The following is a 15,583-nucleotide window of genomic DNA, read 5'->3' as shown; positions in this document are numbered from 1 at the left end:
TTGTATGTCCAACTACTTACATTTGCGGTAGTGGATTTCTAAAGTCAGTATCTATCTTTAAGTAATAAATCATCTACACTGATAGGGTTGTTGTCTTTTTTCCTGTCTTTCATTAAATACATACCATACTACAACAAAAACTAATGTGGTCATACATTTATAGATGAGACTGCTCAACTTCCTTAAAGTGTAGGATCTATCTATCTATCTATCTATCTATCTCTCTATCTATCTATCTATCTATCTATCTATCCATCCGTCCATCCATCCATTCTTAGCAGTGGTTTAAGATTTCAGACATTTTGCAACGTTGAAACCAAATCAACCCATCATGCAGCTGCAAGGCCAAACAGGTAAAAGTGGTCACCTAAAATAAATCATCCTACCAGCCCTCAGTTTCCTGTAACAGTAAGCAGAGAATCACATGCATAAATATGTTGCCATCTGTGTTACTGTTTGTTACTTCGTCCGAGTACAGTTCAGAAAGATAATTTATCATTTCAGAAGCACACTCTCAAGATATTGGGACATTGAGGACCAAACTCTACAGTCAATACAGCTGAACATCATGGATCAACTGACGGATATCTATGTCAATGAAGAGGGACCATTCAGTTATCCTGGCAAAAGGAAGAGCTTGGTAAAAAGTTCAGAAAGTATTTATGAAAATGTGTTGATCCACAGTCTGGAGCCAAACAAAACTGCTGCTGTCTCAGGTAATGAACACATGCAAACAGGTCCTGTGTACAAATACTATAATGTGCAGGTTCATGTGAATGTAGACTATATATAAAGAGGTGTGGACATTTAAACACAAACACAGGAAAGATTATTGTCTACAACACAGACTAAAATCAGGAACAATAATGTGGAGGGCTGGTTTGCTGTCATTGATGGTTTTAGCTTTGTACTAATAAACTCTAGGATTACAACATAACTATGGTGGGACATAACTAGGTACATTTACTTAAGTACTGTACTTAAGTACACATTCAAGGTACTTGTACTTTACTTTAATATTTCCATTTAATGCTACTTTAACCATCACTTAGGAGGAGAATATTGCACTACTTACTTAACTACATTTGTCTGACACCTTTACTTTTTAGATTAAAAGTTTTCATATTCCTGTCCAATTAAAACTATGTTCCTCCAGATTTGGTGATTTTAAATGTTTTTGATAAACTGAAGGATGAAGTGTTTCTTTGTGGGTTGAGAAAATTCTCATACTTCTTAAGTTAAATACATTTTAAATGTCTCTTGGAGCAGTTGGAAAAAATATTTTCACAAAGCTGAAAACAGGGCTGTTTTTCTGACACCATGAAAAGTTTTTAGAAATACATGATTCCCACAGAACAGTCACACTACAAATATATGATCTTATAGAATATGATGCAGTGCTGTGTAGATTAAACTACCCATCATTATATAACGGAGTTAAATTAGCACAGCCTTGAACATCTACAGCAGTAAAATGCAGTAAAAAACACACTAATGTGGCAGTATGTTGATCCAAGAACATATATAATAGTAAACTAGAGACCATCTTGAGATGGGATTACACCAGCTGCGACATCAAATTGGGACAGGGATTTGGCGACAGAAGGTGTCTCCAGGACCACATTTTGCCATGATGACACACACACACACACACACACACACACACACACACACACACACACACACCAGAGACACTGTCACAGCTAGTAACCACTGACAGGGACCATTTTATTGCACAAAGAGTACTGGTACTTTAACTTTTCAAACTTTAAGTACATGTTGCTGATAATAATTTTATTTAAGTAAGGTTTTAAATGCATTACTTTTACTTGTAGTGGAGTATTTTGACTGTGTGGTATTAGTATACACCGCAAAAATAGAGACATTTTTAATTACAAATCCACTTTGAAATTCTGACTTTCTCACATCACTCTTTTCAGTCCTCACCCCTGCTAGCCTCTCTGTGAAGCTCAGCATACAGACTTTTTGAACAGCAGACACTGGATCTGTCAGAGCAGGAAAAGCACATGTGGAACTGATAACATTAATGATGTCTCAGTCGAGCTATTCTAGTCAGCCAGTATGTATACAATACCCTTAAGTGAAATAGGCGTTTTTCACAGCAGCCGTTTTGACATGTAATAGCAGGGCAAACACAGAGGAATTTGTTAAAATTAATTATGGTCCCTTAATATATAATATGTCACAGCCATTCCAGTAAGAATGGCCTGCATGCTCGCTTATACCAGGGCCTAGTCATTAGTAGGTAGTTGTAAAGTATGGTGCCGCAAAAAAGGGAATCAAAAAGAGATATTCTGATAGTATCACTCTAGTGTGGCTAAAACATAAACACAAATATGTGAATAAAGGTGGATTTTATTTGATTTCACATTGAGGAGCAAACGCATGACAAATACTCCTACCTTCAGGTGCTGAAGTGGTAAATAAGAGTTCCTGTGGAGCTGCTGCAGTGGGTCTGCTGTGTCTTCTCCTACTGACTGGACTCATAACTGTGGTTTGCCTATGTGAGTACTTTGTTAGCATGCTGATTTAACACTAATAAGGTGATGCTGGTTGATAACGTTTTCTTTATTTGCTTATGGTTTACGTGTCAAACACAGTTACCAAAGGCAGCTCTGAGTGGAAAATGGAGATGGTCCTGTTACAGACCAACCTGACTCAGGAAAGAGGCCAGTTACAGACCAGTTACAACAACCTGACTCAGGAACTCAACAAGGTCCATAAAGTTGTTGAAAACATGACCAAAAAGATAAATGATCTTCAAAGAAAGCTTCAAGGTAATTGTTAGTATTATTTTTTAATTCTGGCTGGCCTAACTTAATAATAATGATAATAATAATACATTGTATTTATATACTAAAGTTTATTTTTTGTTTTGGGGTTTCAGCTAATGGATCCCTTCAGAGCTAAATGGACATCGGTTCAGAGACGAAGACTGTGCAGAAATACAGATTGCAATCAATCACAATCCCTAAATTTATATTTCTCTTTTTGTGATTGATTGATTGAATAACTGCTTCAGATTATTTTACTTCAATTATGCCAACAGATTTGTTTCTAGATGTTTTGATTTTATTTCTACTGGAAATATGAGTACAATTTCTTCTGCTAATTAAAAATAATTGAAAACGGTTAGTTATTTATATTTTGATTTACTGCTTACTGTAATCGTTTTTGAGCTATCTTGGGAAACAACAGACGAACAAACAACAAATAGACCAAAAACATACAACTCCTTGGCATTGCTTGCTCATACTGTACTGAATGTGAAATAAGCAGTGTGTGTGTGTGTGTGTGTGTGTGTGTGTGTGTGTGTGTGTGTGTGTGTGTGTGTGTGTGTGTGTGTGTGTGTGTGTGTGTGTTTGTTATTCTTTTAAATACACATGTACAGTTTATGGGGAGTAGCTTTGTGAAAGGAATTATGGATTTATTTCAGGACTACTTTGCCACAGTATCATGTTTTAAGGCTCAATCTGTATTTTTCTGAACACATATATTTTAGATACAGAATATCCCCATTCGTACTGAAGTCAGAATTAGAGGAAACGTCCAAATTTAGCATACCTGAAAATATAAGCTATTTATATTATCGTTTGGAACCCAAAAATAAAGTTTAACCTTCAACAGCAGCAGAACCACATTTATAACTTAGATTTGTTTTCTACTGACACTTCCTAAAAAAGTGCAGTTATTTATCTGAGGATATAAGCTCTTGTAAAAATCGTATTGTCTCTTTCTATCTAGTTAGTAATAGATAGTTTAAAGCAAAGTACAGGACTTCAAGCAAATCAGAAGGCGGTTGATAGGTCATACAGGCAAGATTTGGAAATATGGCATAGGCCTATCTTTTTTTTATAAGCCTATTTTTTTATTATTTTGTGGTGTTTGTTGGTTGGTATTCTAGACCAGGGGTCTTCAACGTTTTTTAAGCTTTTTTAAGGACCCCTTAACTGAAAGAGAGACAGAGCAGGGACCCCCTACCACATATATTGTCTAAAATTAAGTTGCATATTAAACTGGGCCTACAATAATGTGTAGGGTGGCCTAAACCCTTTATACATACCTTTTTTGCATAGAATACTAAGCTATTAAAGTAAAATAGCCTAATAATTGCTGGCATTCTTTTTTATAAATCATGTTTAAATGTTACTCATACACATGTGAGTGAATCCTTATTAACTGTATCTGTGGGTGGTTACCTTAAAGACCATGTTGCAGGGTTTATTTTCTAATGAATTTGTGCAATTTGCTTGTTGGTAATAAACATTTAAACTGTTACCCAACAACATCAAATACAATGGATATCATAAAACGGAATAAAATACGAAAAAGTAGTACTATTTTACAGCGGTTTGCAATGATTCTCTTTTCCCCCACAATGCATTGCATTACGTCACATTGGGGAGACGACAGACGAAAGCCCCGTCTCTGTTCACTGTTTATGGTCTCGGTCTGTGCCACTGGTGTTGCAAAATATAGCTTTTGGTCTCGACTGAGTCCATGTGTCTTTATTATGTGTATAATATTGGAGGAAAAGTGAAACACAGCTTGGATGGGGATGCTGTTCGGCTTTTCACAAGTTTAGACAGCTAGCTACACCGACGTTTGCTAACGTTAACGTTAGCCTAGACTGCTAGCTAGGTAAATATTATGACTGCCTTCGGAGTTTCCTATATCTGCATCCACGTTGTCAACATAAGACATGTTGCATTAGTGCTCCTTTTGTACCATAATTTTATTGAATGAAATGTTAAGCTTCGCTCCTACGAGATGGGTGGGTTTTTGTTACATACAAAGCTAACTGGCTATAGTTAGCCTGTATGTATGCTAGTGGAATTAGCTAACGTTGCGTAACCAGCCAGCAACTTCGGCAATCGGCAGTAGTTTCGGTGAACTAACCACAATAGTATTGTCGCCCACAATCAACCTCTGCTGCTAAAAGCAGTCAACCTGCAGTGATGTTTGAAATAGAGACACTTGTGGATGTGTTAGCTGTCGTGGTTAGCTCGCCGAAACTACTGCAGAAGCTGCTGGCTGGCTACGCAATGTTAGCTAATTCTGCTAGCATACGCACAGGCTAACTATAGCCAGTTAGCTTTGTGTGTAACGTAACAAAAATCCACCCATCTCGTAGGAGCGAAGCTTAACATTTCATTCAATACAATTATGGTACAAAAGGAGCACTAACGCCACATGTTGTTACTGGAGCTAGTAGGCTACCATCAAAACGTGAGCTATCTAATCGAAAATATGTTTACAACGTTGGGGGATTTCACAGGTGGGACTGACTGGCAAGTTAGCCCATAGCTGACATGATGCCTTCTATTTCTAGATCTAGCTAGATTACCAGTACTTATCTGAACCAACAACATGATCACCGTCACTAGATATAAAGAAAACCTTGACTTTCACTCGGTGCTATTCACTGACAGTAAAAACACCTCTTCCTCATCCCAGTCAGTCATCATAGTTCTAGTACTAGGCTGAGGCACGTCTCCCCAATGTGACGTCATCACCGAATTGCATTAAAAAACCCAATAATACCAAAAACGACAAAAACTGGCCTTTAACACTATTTGGAGACATTTTTAACAATGATATACATATGTTGAGTGCTTTATGTACCCATTAATCAACAGTGGTGGTTAACCTGCAACATGGGCTTTAATGACTACCTCACCTAGGCCAGTAAGCAGTGGGGATTTGTATTTGCTAATAATATGTTGGATTCATGTTAAGACTTTGTAATTTTCGACTGACCATAACCATTGCCTAATCCTAGTGCCTTCCAGGCAGCGCTGCCTGGAAGGCACTAGGATTAGGCAATGGTTATGGTTAGGGTTAAGGTTAGGGTTAGGTGCCTTGAAGTCAACGGTCGCAGCGCTGCCTGGAAGGAGACGTTGGGGACTTAAAACACCATCGAGCTGATAACTCATGCTTCAAGTCATCATTTCACTTCTTTTCACACTGTGTTAGCCTGATGTCTTACTCTGAACATTAGTTTTGAGAACTTACTCCTCTTCTTTCTTCTTGTCTTGGTTATAATTTATGATCATGGAATGGAGGGAAGTAAAAGCAATGGTTCCAGAGGTAAAACAACTGACAAAAAGAGTTTTGGCAACAGCTTCATAACTGATAACCCATCATCTGAAAATAACATTTGAAAAAAAAACATTTTACTTTGCTGTGGCACACTTCTGCTTTGTACCAGAAAACCGGTCCCAGCTTTGGCAACAATATTGGAAAGATTGGATTTATCACCTCGCGATCTACCAGTGATTTTGTCATTTTGCGTTTAAACATTACACTTGTTGTTGTGATTCTGTATCTAAATGGCTCCAAATGGCAGATGTCACATAAGCAACCCCTCTGCACGTAATTGTAATGATAGACATTGTGTTAGCACAGAGAAAAGAAGTTAATTACACATCAAAGATGAAGAAGTTAAGTCAGATAAAAATGAGAAAGTACAAAAATATGTTGCTTTGTTAGCACAGAGAAAAGAAGCAGTCAATTACACATCAGCGTCAGTCTAAGAAAATAAATTGAGTAATGATAGACATTGTGTTATGTGAAACTGTGTCTATATGTAGGCCTAACACAGCACCAGCACCATTGATCTTGACTTGGTTGGTTTGAAACGCATCCGTGCCCACTCCATTAGCTTTTCGAGACTCTTTAGAATCCATCGGCAGCCTGGGACTGACTCTGTGGTGACTGTGAGGTCATCAATAAATGCTCTTATCGTGGCTGGCGTTGAGCTGACTTCGTCTTGGGCCCTCTGCACACCTTATTTTTAATTTCCATTTTATCACGGCTCACTCTCATAAACTGTGTGTTTGTAAATGTTATAAAGTATGCGACAGGTGTGCATGTTACATTTTTGTTTATAAATATCAGATCAAGATTAGTTTATGTGTAGGAAATGATGTAATCATGGTTTTCCTGTTTATGTGCTGTTTATACATCTGGTCCCAGCTTTAGAAGTAGGCCTGAGTATATGTCAGCTTAGATGAAATTAATTAACTGTTAAACTGTTGTTTTTTGCTACTGTATCCAAAATGAATTTGTTGAGATACTCTTCTTCTTTCCTCTTGTCTGGTAATAATTTATGACCACGGCAGGAAACAGATAGGAAGTAAAAGCAATGGTTCAAGAGGTAAAACAACTGTTGCAACAATTTTACTTTGCTGTGGCACACTTCTGCTTTGTACCAGAAAACCGGTCCCAGCTTTGGCAGCAATTTTGGAAATTTGGATTTGTCACCTCAAGATCTACCAGTGATTTTGTCATTTTGCGTTTAAACATTACACTTATTGTTGTGATTCTGTATCTAAATGGCTCCAAATGACAGCTGTCACATAAGCAACCCCTCTGCACGTAATTGTTTTTAACAAAGCCACATGTGGGCTGTGTTTCCATTTAATGACCAATGAATGTGATATTATGTCAGTCATTTTAATTGGTACATTTGTCCTTAATTTCTCTTAATATATTGGTGATAATTTGAATAATGGAAGGTTTAGGATAAAATAAAAAACTATACTATACTATAACTCAATACAGAATCTAATAAACCGTTCATGCAAAACAAAGGAAATTGGAGGTCTCTTTAAACAGTTAAGATCTTCCTCAGGTAATTAAGTTCTGGCTGAAGCAGTGGTCAAAGGCTTAAAGATAAAGAAGTTAAGTCAGATAAAAATGAGGAAGGTCAAAAATATGTTCCTTTGTTAGCACAGAGAAAAGAAGAAGTCAATTACATATGAGCGTCAGTCTAAGAAAATCACACTCTCCATCACCATTGTCACTCTCCAGTCAGATGGTAAAATATGGCGAGGTTTGTCCATAGAGAACATGACTATGTAAATCAACCTGATGCATCAGCAAGAAGTTCTGGCCAGGACACGCGAGTGACTGCTGCTATGCCTGGTGAGACAGAAAACCTTAACCTAACATTGTATTAACATTTAACCATAAAAGCAACATGGGTACAAATTTTAATTTTTAAAATGTATATTTCAGAAATTCAAGAAGTAAAATCAGTGCAAAAAAGCTGAGGAAAAATCAATACCGCTATGTTTTTTTCGTGCACATGTAAAAATATTATTGATCTGCTTTTATGTGAAGTCAGTTTATTCAGTCATTCTACACAGACCATTTACGTTCTATGTTCTTGTTTTACTTTGTTTAATTGACATGGTTTACTTCGAGTGTCAAGTATATGCTACATAATGGTTTATGGCAAGCTGGTCTGCACATGTCCTCACATTTAGTAAACCCAGCTCTCAGCTCAATGGTCCACTACAGTCCTCCCAAAAGGCCACAATTATTCAGATAACTGTAAACCTGCTTCTTGAAACTGTCCACTAGCCACTTATTTTGTGTGCATGTGTGTATAATTTCTCCACACAGGGAGAAAACTGTATAGACTGGTTGCTGTGAGCTTTGGACTCCTGTGTGTCCTACAAGCTGCTCTCAACATTTCCCTACGTCTCTGTGAGTCATTTTAAACTGTTTTTCTACTTTTACTCTGGTTCCCTGGACTTTTCTTTTGAAATTCACTTTTATCATAAGACGTATGTATATATGCGTTGTACATTCTTTTCATTCTTCCTGAGTATATTTTTTGGAGTAGGTGTTCTTGTATTTTTATTTTATTTATTATTTCTTGTATATTCTGTATGGGTGTGTGTGTGCCTTATACCTTGCTGCTGTAGAACAGAAATGTCCAAGTTTGGCATCAATAAAGTCCATCTATCTAGATCTAAAATATGACACTTCCTCTGACTGGTTTCTATTTGTCAAAATATAATTTTATCAGTGTTTAGATCACTTGACCAATTATAACATAGCAACGCCTCAGTAATATCCAGTTGCACAAGTTTGGGGTAGTTTAGAATCAGAAACGATCACGGGGCATAACAACACTAGAAATCCAACTTATTACTTTCAGATTAAAGAAGAAGAGGACGGGACTTTCCAGTTAGTTGATGCTTGCCCATGTGACAACTTTCAGATTGTAAACTTGCTTGTAGTCAAGTTCCTGTATGCATTAAATAACACATACTGTACAGATTTGCTTCTCTGGTTTGTTCCCCAATCTCCTCCTGCCCATGTGTCAAAGTGTCCTTGAGCAAGATGTTGAACCCCAAATTGCTAGAAGTGCATGTGGGCAAAATTGTTGGTTTAATGTAATGTAATTCTTGACACGAGTTCTCGAGTTCTGAAGCTTTTCTGCTCTTTCAGACACCTCTGACAGTAAGACAGCAGATATAGAGGTCTGTTGCACAAACCTGACTTGTGCGCTGAAGAGAGAACTGTTTAACGTTGGTAAGTATGAGGATGAAACTCATCATACCAGTAGTGAGAGCTTGCATCCAAAGGGACATTCAGTGCAATATTGGTAGTATATCACATGAAAACACAATACGTCTTGTCAATGCCAAACAGACTGACATGATGATTCACTGTTGAAAATAAGACTATACAGTTATACTGGGGTTTTGTTTTTTGGGCAGACACTGTACAATTTTATTAAACTCGTATTGCGTACACACAGATTATTGACTAAACACATATCACCTGGCCGATTAGATTTAAGTTAGGCCTAGTTGTTTGATTTTGAAAAGGTCTGATTCAAATATTTTTTATAGCTTTAAATTGAATGCATACCTTGCATTCAATTTTACTAAATCAATTCATAGTCGCTTTTTAAAATTGGTGAATTCATTATATCACATGATTTCCTAAATATTAATATTCTCTTTGTTGTTATTCATAACAGATCACTATTTCCAACAAGGATGGGTGTATTTCCATCCCAGCTTCTATTACATTTCTTCCAACAATAGCTCCTGGCAGGAGAGCAGAGCTGACTGTCTGCGGAGAGATGCAGACCTCGTGATTATAAACAGCAAAGAAGAGCAGGTGTGTGTATTAATGTGTGATGGAGAATGAGTTAGAGGTTAATAGAGACAAACGCAACAGAAAAAGTGGGTGTGGGTTGGATTTTAATCAGTTCGATTTCTATTGATAAGTGATTACTGATTTTCTCTCTAAACAAGGATTTCACAAGAAAATTCCACAAGCGCACATGGATTGGATTGAGAGAAACCAAAGGGAAGTGGAAATGGGTGGATGACACTGTGCTGAACAAAAGGTTTATAAATTCTCTTTTATTTACATTACATGAATGCTTCTGTTAGATGAATAAATAAATATAGAATGAATCACAGGGAACATTTTAGTTTTTCATCAGATGCTTCTTTAGTTGTGTTGTCTGTTAAAAGATTATTTGTTTTTTAGTCTCAGCTACTGGAATCCTGGGGAGCCAAACAATTTTGAAGGCAAAAAAGAGGACTGTGTCGAAATAAAGTTCCATGACGTGGAGAACAGTTGGAATGATATAACATGTGGAGATCAAAACTTCTGGATCTGTGAAAAGAAGATAGCTTCATAACTCACCATATAAAACCCTGAAACTGTGTCTATATGTAACACATTGATGACACTTTCACAATTGCGCATCACCAAATAAACTATGTGACATATCTTAACAGTCACACAGAAAAGGAAACTGGTACTGAACAACTTGGTACCAACACTGCAACTGAGAAAGCATGGGTCAGACTAAATCTGACTAAAGACAGAAAAGACAGAAATTTGCATTCATTTTTTACATCAGATTTAAAAATAGGAAAACTACAGATGAATAAATGCTTCCATGAAAATGCCTCCAATGCAAAAACAACAAAAAAGTGAACAAAATGAAATATAGTATATAAATGCAGCTCAGATTGACATTTTACAGGTAGACTCCAAAAAACATACAATCAGTGAAACTGTAATTAACCATGTTTTCTTTATTATATAACATATTTACCTTATTTTTAATTTCCATTTTATCACAGCTCACTCTCATAAACTGTGTGTTTGTAAATGTTATAAAGTATGCGACAGGTGTGCATGTTACATTTTTGTTTATAAATATCAGATCAAGATTAGTTTATGTGTAGGAAATGATGTAATCATGGTTTTCCTGTTTATGTGCTGTTTATACATCTGGTCCCAGCTGTAGAAGTAGGCCTGAGTATATGTTAGCTTAGATGAAATTACCGTATGCACGACTGTTAAACTGTTGTTTTTTTGCTCCTGTACCCAAAATGATTGTTGGGGGTGTGATATTCTCGTGGTGATAACTCATGCTTCAAGTCATCATTTCACTTCTTTTCACACTGCGTTAGCCTGTCTAACTCTGAACATTAGTTTTGAGAACTTACTCTTCGTCTTTCTTCTTGTCTTGGTTATAATTTATGGTGGTGATGATGGCGCAGTGGATATAACACATGCCTTTGGTGTGGGAGACCCGGGTTTGATTCCCACTGCAATACATCAACCAATGTGTCCCTGAGCAAGACACTTAACTCCTAGTTGCTCCAGAGGCGTGCCACCTCTGAGACATATCAATTGTAAGTTGCTTTGGATAAAAGCATCAGCTAAATATCATGTAATGTCAAATGCAACTGTGAGGCTTCACACCAGTCAGCAAATTCATGCAACACTGGACCATATTCAGTTTCATTTCGCTCCAGTAAACTAATCACAGCAGTATCATCTGCAAAGCTAGCTAGCTGACATGATCTACATCTGAGCTACTGAGCATGTGCGAGTGCAATCAAAGATAGTACAGAAGAAGAGGTCTCACTCTGTAGCTAAAACAGAGACCAGCTGAAAAGAGGATCTGCAGCGGTGAGCTGTGCAGTACAACAAAAATATGGTGTTTTTTGAAAATTAAACCATATAAACCTATTCTGGTACAACCTTAAAATACAATTATGAACCTGAAAATGAGCATAATATGGGCACTTTAAACCTTTTTTATTGTGATACTTCCATCAACTCCAAAACACCTTCATGCCAGCCTGGTTGTAAAGAACAGTTATTATATTCGTTATAAGTCAGGCCAGTCTCTTATAATCTACAGACTTGAATTGTTATCACATACATGCACTACTATGTTAAACACATTTAACAGCAACACACATAATGTGGCCAAGATCAAACAACAATTAAAAATCACAATGTTTTGTTGACAGTGATATCATCATATTATGAGAGTGGTCTACTCAGGTACTGTTGTGCTTTGAAAGTATCTTAAAGAACATTTGTTTCAACACTAAGATTGATTTATTTTGAATAAAAAGAGTAATGTGTGTACCTTGTTGTCATTGGAGTCTCATCCACCCATTTCCATATCCCCTCCGTCTCTCTGTCAGTCAGTCCAATCCACATTATCTTTTAGTATTGTCTTGTGAACTCCTTGTTTTTAAAGAGAGACGTACAGTAATCACCTAATATTTAACAAATGCCAGTCTACCATCATTGATGTATTAATTTAAAGCTATAGTGCGCGACACTTTTATATTAACAAACTCATTTGAATCTGTAGAGGAAACCGCACTGAGTTTGCAAGAGAGATAGCAAAGGCAAAAATGATGAAGTGTCAAAATTATAATTTGCGGAAAGGGTGGTGCTGTGGCAATCAGACTCATGTCAGAACCAGAGAAGAAGAAGCAGATACATATCAGTGCAGTTCTTAGAAAACACTGTCATACTTGGGTGGGTGAAACATGTTGAGGTTTGTCTTCAAACAATAAGCTGAGATGGACTATGAAAATCTGCCTTATACTAGGAGTAAGTAACATTAAGGTTGTTTGACAGCATCATACTTTTTGTAGCTTACTCTGTTTGGGTGCAGAATCAGGTACATAAAATGATAAAATTAGGCAACAGAGTACATATAACGTTCATTTTTTATCTATTTCATCTAGAGACAGTGTACAAGGAGTGAAATACAAATGGTTCACAGAACACAAACAAACCTGGCTGCCTAATAATAATAGTGTTTAAATATAGTGATGTGTTTTATTTATTTATTTATGCACACAGAGAAAAAACTGTCCAGACTGGTTGCTGTGAGCTTCGGAATCCTGTGTATCCTGCAAGCTGCTATGAATATTTCACTGCGTCTTGCTCTCTGTGAGTGATATTTCTCTCTAAGACAGAGACCAGGGATTGGAACTAAATTACAAACACAAGCTATGATAATCACTTGAGTGGTTTCTACATATGATCAGTGAATTCATGATAAAAACGGGTAGACCATTGGAGAGTATTATAATTACAAGAAAGCTGATATCATTCAGACCAAGCGAGAACAGGATGGGGCTTTCCAGTTTTGAGTTATGTTCATAGCATTTGCCTTTAAAATACGATGAAACTGGGCTCGTAGTGAGTCTAGTGTATACAGTTACAGACACAATCAGCGTTCAGATTTCTAAATGTGTTCACAAATAACAGATACACTTGCTTATATATAATGGACTGAAACAGTTTGTTGTAGAATTTAGTATGGATGACCATAAAACCGACTCAGTTTTAGGAGTAATGTATTGCAGGTCAAATTCGACACAGCCCCAGACCAAACGTATGCATACAGTACATAGGCTTCTACATATAGTTTGTAGCCTATAGGCTAGTGGCTGAAGGTGTGGGTGTTAACTACAGTAACACACGCTTATCTTTCTGCTCTTTCAGATTCAGATTCCGAAGCCATTATTAAAAATCTGACTGAAGAGAGAGAAGTTTGGAAGAGGAAGCTGAGTACCTTCGGTGAGTATGAAGACAAAACTGAATACAGCAATATCATAAAAAGGGTTTTCTACTTCCTATGACATGTTTTTTTTTTCTTTTACTGAGATGTGAAGGTTTTTTCAATTTTGTTGTCACAAACAGATAATTACTCCCAACATGGATGGGTTTATTTCAACCACAGTTTCTATTACATTTCTTCTATTGGCAAGTCCTGGCAAGAAGGTAGAGATGACTGTCAGCAAAGAGACGCAGACCTGATAATTATTAACAACAAAGAAGAACAGGTGTGTAAGAGAGCGAAATCGGTCTGTGAGATACATGAGAGAAAAGGTGTGAAATCAAATCAATGGACACTGAGGTGGAGCGTGGCTGAAATTGGTTATATTCATGTTTATTATTGTTTCTTTTTTCTTACTGTAAACAAGGACTTTGCAAGACAATTCAAACAGCGCACATGGATTGGACTGACTGACAGAGAAACAGAGGGGATATGGACATGGGTGGATGGGACTGCACTAAACACAAGGTTCATAAATTACTTTTTTTGTTTAAATTAATGATAAATAATGTAGTATTGCTATGTTACATCAATATTACTGAATATCCTTCATAAACTGAAAGCAGCAGCTCTCCAGTAGGTGAGTGAGGAAGGAATCCTGCAGCCATCTTTGATTGTTACATGTTATGTAGCCTATATTGAGGTGGAATTTATGAATCACTTGGCTTTTAGGGTAGTGCAAAGATTTTAAGCTAAGCCATAACATCACCGTACAAATGCATTTCAGTTCAGTAATGTGTTTGTATTTGTGATGAATGCTTTCTCATGCTGCAGTATCTGGCCTTTCTACTGCTGCTGGTAGAGCTTGGGTCACCAGAAATGTAAAACTATTGCAATGCTGACACAACTAGGCTATCTGACAAGACTTTACTGTAGTTAATATCAGTGTAATAAAAACACCATTAGTGTTTGATTGAGGTTTAACTTGGCTACATGCTCTTTGGTTGTGTTTTCTTTTATTTATGATTTGTTGTTTGGTTTCAGCTTCTGGCACACTGGAGAGCCCAACAACTATCAAGGCAAAGAGGAAGACTGTGGAGAAATAATGATCTACGATATAGAAAACAACTGGAATGATATGACATGTAAAATGCAAAACTATTGGATCTGTGAAAAGGTGGTGGCTCTATAACTCAGATTCCAAACCCACCAGACTGGTAATGGATTAGTTGCAGGGTTAGTGGCTCATCACCTTGAATACAGAAACACATAAACACATACAAGCCTTTGTAGTTTTTCTTTTTTTACATTCTGTCTATACACCTACATTCAATCTGTTTAATCGTTAGATTTTGTGTCAAGAGGTTTTTCATGCATAGACTGTAGCTTTGTAAATAAATAATTGCTACTGACTGTGTTGTGTTCAATACCACGTGTTCTGAATGAATTGTATTAATTCATGAAAAAGTCAGAATTAGATTTTTTATTTAAACAGGACCATCTTACATGCTGCAAAGCTCATTTGATTATCTTAAATGCTTTAAAGCCTGATTTATATTTGTCTATTAAGAGGTGACAGCATTGCATCGGTGCTGCATTATACAATATAACAACATCCATGACATGAATGTTTTACAAGCATAAAGAAATGAATCATGACATAGGAATTGTAAAAACTCTGCTCTTAATTTGCATTTGGCTTCATTTTATTTGCCCATTTAATTATTAGAGGTGCTACACCAAATAAATGCATTTTTATAATTTATTCTTTTGAAGGTCTTTGAAGGCTGTAGCCCATCCCAGCATGCATAAATATACTTTATGTAAATGAATGTATTTCTTGTGCACTTTCTTGTAAGATTGTTGATGTAATTTATCTAAAAACACCATCTGTCTGTGTGTGACTGTGTG

At 36.7% G+C, this 15,583-nt stretch overlaps 1 protein-coding gene and 1 long non-coding RNA gene across 2 annotated transcripts; both read left to right on the top strand.

Moving 5' to 3' along the window:
- Positions 1-416: 416 nt before the first annotated feature.
- On the top strand, positions 417-3,156 carry LOC144536429 (uncharacterized). Its single transcript, XR_013503748.1, has 4 exons — positions 417-716; positions 2,430-2,525; positions 2,622-2,798; positions 2,909-3,156. It is a non-coding gene; the product is annotated as an uncharacterized LOC144536429 (long non-coding RNA).
- A 4,570-nt stretch (positions 3,157-7,726) lies between these two features.
- LOC144531137 (uncharacterized) lies at positions 7,727-15,084 on the top strand. The gene is made up of 12 exons (XM_078271100.1): positions 7,727-7,950; positions 8,434-8,517; positions 9,268-9,351; positions 9,806-9,948; positions 10,086-10,180; positions 10,327-10,471; positions 10,971-10,980; positions 12,970-13,059; positions 13,618-13,692; positions 13,816-13,958; positions 14,100-14,200; positions 14,717-15,084. Exons 1-12 carry the CDS (start codon positions 7,851-7,853, stop codon positions 14,862-14,864), a joined length of 1,218 nt encoding a protein of 405 aa, XP_078127226.1. The 5' UTR covers positions 7,727-7,850; the 3' UTR covers positions 14,865-15,084.
- Positions 15,085-15,583: the final 499 nt, after the last annotated feature.

Source organism: Sander vitreus, chromosome 2, assembly GCF_031162955.1.
Source record: "Sander vitreus isolate 19-12246 chromosome 2, sanVit1, whole genome shotgun sequence".
Lineage (NCBI taxonomy): Eukaryota > Metazoa > Chordata > Actinopteri > Perciformes > Percidae > Sander > Sander vitreus.
The sequence above is the reverse complement of the archived record's forward strand: the minus strand, read 5'-3'. Positions and strand labels throughout refer to the sequence as shown.

Bases quoted from the DNA above. Each gene is read 5' to 3' on its own strand.
- LOC144531137 (XM_078271100.1), top strand. From the start codon at position 7,851: ATGGCGAGGTTTGTCCATAGAGAACATGACTATGTAAATCAACCTGAT. The intron at 9,352-9,805 runs GTAAGTATGAGG...TATTCATAACAG, and splicing joins GAGAGAACTGTTTAACGTTG to ATCACTATTTCCAACAAGGA. The intron at 13,959-14,099 runs GTGTGTAAGAGA...ACTGTAAACAAG, and splicing joins TTAACAACAAAGAAGAACAG to GACTTTGCAAGACAATTCAA.